The sequence below is a fragment of the Sardina pilchardus genome, chromosome 5 (assembly GCF_963854185.1).
Source record: "Sardina pilchardus chromosome 5, fSarPil1.1, whole genome shotgun sequence".
Lineage (NCBI taxonomy): Eukaryota > Metazoa > Chordata > Actinopteri > Clupeiformes > Clupeidae > Sardina > Sardina pilchardus.
Window position 1 is genome coordinate 16,770,381 of NC_084998.1, and position 9,210 is coordinate 16,779,590.

Below are 9,210 nucleotides of genomic sequence, written 5' to 3' on the forward strand. Positions count from 1 at the left end.
CAATTTTTCTCAACGGCTGAACGACTTGCCTGAAAGTAAAACGCACCACTAAGGCGGTGTGGGGTTATAAACAGCCTACTAGTAGATTGCTTTGAAATGTTTAAAATTACTGTCTTTGATGGAAAACGGGCTGTTTAATACTCCACGTCTGGCAAGTTGGGAAGTTGCGAGTGACTGACGTTCGTTACCACTTTGTTGTTCCACCATTGCACCTCAGAAGTTTTTAAAAGGACCACACAGTTCAGCACGCATGGCTACTGCACGCGGTAGAAATGACTTGGCACATTTTCACTGAGAAAATGGAAACGTAGTGCGACATTAATGCTTATGTTAATTGATTGTTGAATTATCATAAAAACGCATGCGCAATTAATATAAAATGCATAATTAAATTCTCAAGTGAGAAAGTGAGTCTGACACATCAATGCCTTTACGTATCATTTATTGAGTCTTACAAAGAACAAAGTACAAAGTATTTAAGGCTACCCGAAGCTTTAGAGGAGCCAATTTCACCAGAGACACTATGAAACACTCCAACAATTAGAAAAGGTCCATCTATTGAGGGAAGGTATGGGGAGGTGGGCTGGACTCTTTAATATTTTGCTGTTATCTTAAATCATTCATACAATTTCCACTTGTCAGATTTTGATCCACTAGCAAAATAAAGATATCACGAAATGCAATTGTGTTCTATAAGAAGTCACATGAAATGCAAACTTTACAGCTTAAAACTCAAACATAAAAAAAGAGAAAAGAAAACACAAAATATATTCATATTCAGGAAGGACTCTCAAGGGGTCCATTTAAAATGACTGGACCACTTCAGTTTGAAGTCTATATAAAAGATGCCCAATCCTGATGGGGGGAAGGGGGGTGTATTTTGCTTCACATCCAATATGAAGGTAATCCAATTCTTACTTTTCTTGAAGCGCTAACCAGTCTGCCGAAATCTCCTGAAAGTCAGGTTTGGGCATCTGTTGTGTTGGCAGCGGCCCCATGACTGGGGACGGTGGGACCTTGAGACTATGGAGGGATGGTAGATTTGGCTGATGGGGAGGCATGGGACCGAGCTGGTGTGTGTGGGTGTGTGTGGAGGTGTGTGTATGTATGTATGTGTGGTTACTCACCTACCATGTGTGCATGGACTGCAGGTGCAAGGCCCTACCTGCGTTCTTGTGTGTTTTGTGGCTTACCACCCTCTTTGAGTCCTTAGAGCAGAGCTCTCCCTTCACAGAGCGGGCCGCAGCATCTCAGTTTTGAGTGCACGTCTCGTCTCGCCTTACTGGAAACACTTCAAAAAACACCAAATGCCACACAACAAGCCAAGGCAACAATTTCTGCATTCCCAATCTATACGGTTCGGTGTGTTTTGTTTTTTTTCTTTTCGACTTTTTAGGGTGGGTCTTAAGGTTAAGACAGCAACAATCGTGCTTGCACTGACATGAACGCATTTTCAGCCTTTTCATTTGAATGAAGTGATTCACACTACATTTGGGAGAAACAAAATGGACCCATTACCATATCTATTGCTTTCATGTGAATGTGTCTTGCTTACAGACATTGTGTTCTCAGAAGGCTTAAGAGACCTTGGGTCAGATGTCATGGAGGATAAGACACTGTGTAATATGTCTGATGGACACGAAAAAGGTAGCGGACCTTGACACGGTTGTCCTAGGTTGCCATGCCAGGATTCCCCTAGGTTGTGTTTTTTTGTTGAGGTACGGCCGACTACATAGCTCTTTGTATGTGTGGCGGTCTTACGCACCTCTCAGGTCCTTGTGTGGTGGGGAGGTTTCTGTGGCAGTTTTTCTTGGCCTCCAGCATTATGGATCAACTCTGCAAACATAAAGCGGGCCTGCCTCAGTGGGCAGAGCCTTCCAACAGGAGGGGTTGGGATCAATAAGGGGAGGTGTGTGGTCAAAGTGCAGGCGTGGTTGGGGGGCAGCGGGCTTTACCTTTGCGGGGAGTGCGTCCGTGGCACTGTGCGACTCTAATTCTCTTCCCCCCGGTCACACTCAACATGGCATCCATGGGCCCAGCAGCCATTTTAGCTGTAGTTAGCGAAAAGGGAGAACGTGGCTGGAAGAGCAGTAAAAGTAACAGTCATGCACTACAGAATGAACACATCACAGACACAGCAGCAGCGACATACAGGTTTACATGTGTGTAGGCCTGGTGCTGTGTGTAGAGCTACGCCACCGCCGCCCTCCACTCCCACCCCCCTCACCCAGACAAGACGGCAGGACTAACTAGGATGAAGCCAACTGACATCTCAGTACTTGTTGACGTTTTCAATTCATGTCTGTCAGTAACTGTGTTTTTCAAGTTAGGTCATCTCGTGCTTTGGGGGTTTCAGTGTGAGGCTAACTAAGACCTCACAGGGATTGCCTTCAATAAAAACATTGTCATTGCATGGGACTAGTTATGGCTGTGAGATATCCATATAACCAGTTAAACAATATAGTCACATGTTATGACAATCTTGTATACCTTCCTGCACTTACTTGCCTATTACAATTCACATGACAAGAGAACCCATCTGTAAAGATAGAACTCTCCTAAAGGCATTGTTGTACTCAACTGTGTAGCTCATACCACAGACTGAGATCATTCCAAAAGACTCCTGTCTATTCAACCTATTTGCAGTGGACAATGCTGGAAACAATAACTTTGGGCTTGATGTTTTATGGTAAGGTATGATGTTTTAATTAGAATATTATGCCAATGGGCACAAGATACATATCATTTATTTTAAGCACTTCATTGTCCTTTATTCTAAAAACCAAATTTCTGCTGTGACGTTTAGTGTGTCAGCCACAACGACTAAACACAGTTTCTATTCTTTATATTTGGGAGAAAAAAAGATGGGAGAATACAGCTCTCAGATGACGGCTGTGACATGTGTGATGGTGAGAGTCAAATTGAAGTAATAAAAATGAAAACAGGACATATTGACAGTGGTTTTTACGTTAAGGCCTCCCAACTAAGAAAGAATGACATGAGAAAGAAAAAATAAAATTTCAAAACATCCTGCTCTTTTCAGACATGTTGACCAGGGTGCAGAAGATGAAGACGCATGCTCATCAGCGATAAGCATGGACAGCTCTGTTCTTTAACCATTTGACAGCTATGCCGTAACACTCTTTGCATCACGCAGAGTATAGGAAGTATAGGAGTATAGGAGTCAGAAAAACCATTATGCAAACGGATGCCTGATAAAATTAGTCCTCCCCCCTCAAGGCATGTCCAATAGATTGATCCCCTCTAGAGGTCTGTTTCGCCCCTTAGCAATGGTGATCGAAAAAAAATTCGGAGGTTTGGTTTGTTTAAAGGGATGTGCAGACCATGAAGTCTGCACTGGAAGGGAATGTGCTGGATTGTGTGTATGAAGCAAGTTTGTCTAGGTAGGAACCGGAGGCTTCAATGAAAATGGCAGTGGGTTTGTTGATGTGATGCAGTTAACTACGACTGACCCCAGAAGCCTCTTCCGATCCCAATAAAGAGAATTGGACAAAGCGACTACAGTATGTAAGTGTGTGACCCTGTCCTGTATGTGACCTACGCTGGGGATGGTATCCTAAGTGTTCCCTGTCAAAATGGTCTGGCACTTCACTCACACCACCACGTGCACACACAGGCCCTTCACTAAGCATCCCGCATACCTGTACTGTCCTTTAACATGTATGGATCAAATACTCGGGAAAAAAACCAACAAAAAACAAAAAAAATCTTGGTTCTAAAACTAGAAACAAAAATGTCTACAATGAGGAGCAAAAAAGCAAAAGTCTAGTTCACACCTACAGCAGACAACCCTAAATCTCCCTTGGAGTCCTCAGTAATATCTGTACGATGGTTAAGTAAGCAATGGTACAGACACTGGTCACAATTATTTAGAAGGCACATTCAGTGGATATTTCTGGCCACATGTATTGAAAAATCAATGGTAATCAAATAAACCAAATGCAACTCTAAACTCCAATCAGGCAAAAAGTTCATCTGGTAAAACTAAATAACCAGATGGGTCGAGACAGCAAGAAGGTGGCCCACTGTGATGGCAGATATTATCCACACTACAAGTTTAGTTCGTCTGACCTTTGGGACTCCATGGACTCTCTTTCTAAGGATGTCATTACCAATATTCAACACTCACTCCCCCAGTCAACTCAAAGCCACATACACTGCTCTTATACAGGACCAGCAACACATATTCAGCATTTGTACCCCGCTCCCCCTCCCCACATCCATACACACACACACACACACACACACTCTCTCTCACAAGCGCGCGCCCTCTCATACACACACACACACACACACACAGCTGATGTGCTAAGACCTATCGGTATGGGGGCTCTGGTGTGTGTAAGTGGGAGTAGTCAGGACGGCGGAGGAGGGGCTCCTTGTGTGATGGCGGCGGCTCATACACGCTAGGTGAGTTGGCAGCGCCAGGCATCATGTAGTGCTGCTGGACATCCATCATGTGGTTCATCATTGGTTGCTGCACAGGGGCGACGGGCATGGGTGGCGGTGGCGGCGGGTAGGTGTACTGCTGGTACTGCTGGTACATCTGATACTGCTGATACTGTTGGTACTGCTGGCACTGCTGGTAGTACTCGGCGTAGCACCTGTGGGGGGGGGGGGAAGACAGGAGAGGGTGACCTCAGGTGTGATCATAACAAGCTAGCCAAGTTGTAATCTGAATCTGGTTTGTAAGGTGATTCAAATTGATATATTGTTGGGATATGTAAATAACATTGATTTTAGACCACTTTGTTTCATCTGACCTATAAAATCTAACATGTTAGATTAATCCAAGTAAGCATTTACATAGAATATGCTTTAAGGCATTATTGAGATATTACTTTCAAAGAACGAGACATACATGTGGTCAGTGACCTTGAACTTTGACCTTTAGCAAAAAATGTTTTCTCAAAACCATTCATTTTCAGTTTCTACAAAATTTGAAGCATGTGCCTCAAGGCATTCTGGGGATAGTGTTAACATGAATGGACATACATGTGGTCACAGTGACTTTGAACTCTGACCTCTAAAATCAGAATATCTTTGAGCTCAACTTAACATTTATACCAAATTTGAAGCATTGGCCTTGTGCTATTCCTGAGATATCTTGTTCACGACATTGGGACAGACAGAGGTTCAGAGGTTCAGATCGACATACGTATGAACACAAAAACAATGCCTCTTGCCACGGCCACCCTTGGTGCAAAAGCTTTAAAATTTGTATGAGAACACTAGGCCTAAGCCATTTATGGAAATGCACTAACTGCACAATCACTGGCTCTTGTGAAGAGAATATATAATCTATGCAAATTATTATTTTATCAGACTCAAAGGGCACACAATGTATATGTTCGCTCAAATCGTGAGACAGGCAAATTGGTCTATTAAAACAAGTGGGCTTTTTAAATATATTTATTTCATGCACCAGCTAATAACAGCCAATCAGATTACCAGCAATGCTATTTTAAACTAAGTAACCATTTCTATTTAGATATCGAAGTCATAACATTTTGAAGGCAAGAGAACTGCATCTAAATCTAAACAAAATAAACGTTTTCACCTCAACGGAGATACTAATTCAAGCACTGTGGTTCACAGTTTGCAGACTTTGCACTGCTGAGAGACGTACTGTATCCACAACAGCAGCCTATACTTTGAAGAAACCAATGTGCACGAGCGCATGTCCTATCTGCCATCTTCTGCTATATGCAGACGTACACTCAGGCTTTTAAGTTAGTCTTTGCTATATTTTGGAACACTGCTTTGAGGAACACAAATCCTCAAATATCAAAATTCATTGCCATAAAATGTTCTGTTACTTATACATTTCATAATGAATAGGGGTGTCAATTCTCCAAATCCTCGATTCAATTTAATTTTCGATTGTAAAGCCACTATTCTGTTCGATTCTCAATCTTTTTTTATTTATTCATTTATTTATTTTTTGCCTTTTTCCTATTCTGTTTCGGGGGCCTTTTATTTTGAAAGCCATTTTTATTTTGAAACCGTTCCAAATGTGAGGTTGTAAACAAAAGAAACGTTAAACATAGACATGTGAACATGGTGAAATGAAGCAACACAGAATGATAATTTTGAATGTTTGTGCGCACTCTGAAGAGACACAAGATTAGTGTTCATGGAATAAGTGGAATTAATTTTGGTCAGTTGATGTGCATTTTTTAACTGGCTGCCTAAAATTTGAGGAGTGTTGATGCTGCAGTTTAACACGTGTGTGGTTTTGCGTCTTGGGCATACATGCTGGACGTGACATGGGGGGTGTGGCTGCATCGTCGATTCTACTTTTGATAGAAAATCGAAATCGTGACACCCTTAATAATGAAAGATATATACATTGCTGCCCCCGCCTCCAAAATCATGCCTGTATTGTTTCATGGATAACTAGGTTAAGCCAGCCATCATGCATCAGTAAAAGGAAGCTACAAAAAGGTACGGTGTAAGGCAGTGTCTGAAAATGCTGAATGGGTACCTGGTGATTGGGTCCTCATCTACACATGGAGCTTCCTCTGGCCCACCGGGTGGTGTGGGAAGGAGGGCGCGCCGTGCTGCTCTCTGCTGCTGCTGCTGCTGCTGCTGTTGTTGCTGCTGCTGCAGCTGTTGCGGCTGCTGCTGTGATGCAAAAGGTTTTGGAACTGGATCGGGTAGGAGAGAGCGTCGCACCGGGCTACGACTGCGGTCCCTTTCTGGTGGTTTTGCGACGGCTTGCTGCTCTGCGAGAACCTGTTGACCTTGTTCAAAAAAACGTGCGCGCGCTGCTTCAAAGATGGCCTGGGCAGTGGAGTCTGCACCATGGGCTGTGGCGGCGCTGTGGAGGGCAGGGGTGGCGTTGTACGCTGGGTTGTCTACAACAGCAGGGGTTGGAGCTTTTGCTACCGCTGGATTGTACTGACTGTTGTAGCCATCTGGGGCGTCGTTTTGGTCTCCCACTAAGACCTGATCTGCGACAGACCCATACACCTGACTGGCAAGGGCTCCGTAGACAGCCGCGCTGACCGGCTTGCCATCGCTGGTGCCGCTTGTCAGGTTCTTCAAAGCCGTTAACGTCGGATCGAAGCTTGTGGTGTTGTAGAAAGAGTTGTGCACACTCTGCTGCACCTGAAGGGGAAGGCCGGCTGCGGCTGCTGCCGCCGCAGCCAGAACAGCAGCCTGACTCTGGTGGTGCTCCATGGAGGCCTTCCCAGCCGGGCAGTCACCTGCATAGTGGCCGAGCTTTCCACAAGTGACACAGGGGATCATGCAGGTAGTAACTGGCTTGCTGGGCTGGATCTTGGAGAGCTCCACAGAGAGTGGGCGACCCTTATATGTCGTTCCATGGAGAGCTTCGATGGCAGTCAAAGCATCTTCCCTACGCTCCATATGAACAAAGGCATAGCCTGCTGACGACGACAGTCTGGCTGTGAAGCAAGATCAGCAAGACAAGGTCAGTATTACCATGGTCCAGGATCAAGAGCTTGTGTGGTTTGAAACAGTACAATCACATTATAGAAATAGTGTTCTTCATTCATCATCAGACTTGTCAATATCGATCTAAACTTTTTCCATTGAAGTTCAGACCAACAACACATTTTCCAATTCTCTATACATTTCCATAGTATACATAGCCTGCTAACTCATGAGTTTTTATTACCAATCCTCCCCATTATATAGCTCTATGCAAGAAAATGAGCCAATCAGACAATGGCTTACCTTTAACTTTGTCGCATTCAATTACTTTGCCGAAGGTCTGGAAAAGTTCTTGTAGATCCTCTGCAGTGCACATAGCGCTCAGGTTGCCCACAAACACCTTGGTTGAATTTAGGGGTCTCCCTCGAGATTCCTCCACCACTAGGTTTCGACCTTTGAAATCACGGCCATTTAAATCGCGTATTGCGCGGTCTGCTGCCCCATCTCCCTGCAGATGCACAAAGGCAAACTGCCTAAGAACACTACAGCCTACAACTTGGCCATATGGAGCAAATAAAGTCATCAGATCCTCTTGGGAGGTGTCCAACGCAAGATTACCCACAAAGAGTTTTACCGCGTTGTTCCTATCCATCGCATCTACACCACAGCACACCTGAAGAGTAGAAAGCAGAAGTCAGTAATCACACGCACCTGACAAAAATGTATACATGCCAGATGTCTGTTCAAACCGAAAAATAAAGCGCCAAGTCTCATTACAACGCCACATGTCCACCATTCAACACGTCGCTTCCGTCGTTCAGGGCAACATGCGCAAAAGCTAGGCTAGGTCGTTCTTGCTAACTTGATATTCGTTAGAGCGACATAATTTATTTCAACCATGTGCATCATTCAGTCATCTTTAACCACACCGTCGTTGTGTCTACAGTCAAAACACTTGCAAAACTGTGAACAAGATGGTTGTCGTTTCTATGTAACAGAATGGAGATATGTTAACGTTAGCCGACTGTTAACGTTGACTTTTGCGGTTAACGTTTGCCCACACGACATGGTTAGCAGCTAAGGATAGCTAGTTATCAAGTTTAGTTGAAGATTTTTTTTTTATTGCGATTCACTCACAGTTTTCAAAGGATACGTCTCTGTCTATAATCGTGCTAGTTAGAACGTAACTAGCAAAGTTAACTAAGGTTAAATTACGTCAGGAAACCTAGCTGCAAACGTCTTGTTTTAAAGCGTTTAGCATCTAACGTTAAGGTTGCTAAGGTTAGCTGCTAGACGTGTCCCTGTACGTATTGTAATGTTACGGGCAAGCATACATTGCCTATTTATTACAGGTTTGTAGGCCTAAAATCAGCTGCACTCCAAATAATGTCAGCTAACATAGTCTTCAGTTGCCAAACTAAACAAACATTAATCAGGAGGTCTAGCTAGCTAAACGACCAAGGCAAGTAAAACAGTTAACGTTAGCTGTACAAAGAATTTCGGCGCGGCTTGTTAGCTAATGTTAATGTTAGCTTAGGAACCGCACCAACAATGACCAAGGAAACTGTTGTTAGCATCAAAAGAGTAACACATTTGCCTCGATCCCACAACTATAATTTATGAAACATTTTAAAAATAACATTACGAATGAAAATATATTCTAGAAGGATCGAAAATAAACTCTATGGCGGCCTCCAATCTTACCCGAGGCGGTGCAGTATATCCACCATCTAGCGACAATGTACAAGCTGAAGTAGCATTTCCGGTTAGAAGGAACGCTTTATGAAT

The 9,210-nt window shown here is 43.7% G+C and overlaps 1 protein-coding gene across 4 annotated transcripts; it reads right to left on the reverse strand.

Annotated features, from left to right (window-relative positions):
• Window positions 1–431: 431 nt before the first annotated feature.
• rbm14a (RNA binding motif protein 14a) lies at window positions 432–9,210 on the reverse strand. 4 transcript variants are annotated; one of them, XR_009939192.1, is made up of 6 exons: window positions 9,127–9,210; window positions 7,726–8,095; window positions 6,509–7,433; window positions 4,425–4,625; window positions 1,956–2,079; window positions 432–1,836 (listed from the first exon to the last, which is right to left on the reverse strand). XR_009939192.1 is itself a non-coding variant. In XM_062536685.1 (5 exons), the coding sequence occupies exons 2-5, from the start codon at window positions 8,072–8,074 to the stop codon at window positions 2,058–2,060; spliced, it is 1,497 nt and encodes a 498-aa protein (XP_062392669.1). In that variant the 5' UTR covers window positions 8,075–8,095; window positions 9,127–9,210; the 3' UTR covers window positions 432–2,057. The 4 variants fall into 4 exon arrangements, 3 of the variants coding, with proteins under 3 accessions (XP_062392669.1, XP_062392670.1, XP_062392668.1); XM_062536685.1 differs by having other exon boundaries at window positions 432–2,079; XM_062536686.1 differs by lacking the exons at window positions 432–1,836; window positions 1,956–2,079 and having other exon boundaries at window positions 2,683–4,625; window positions 7,726–7,930; window positions 8,045–8,095; window positions 9,127–9,162.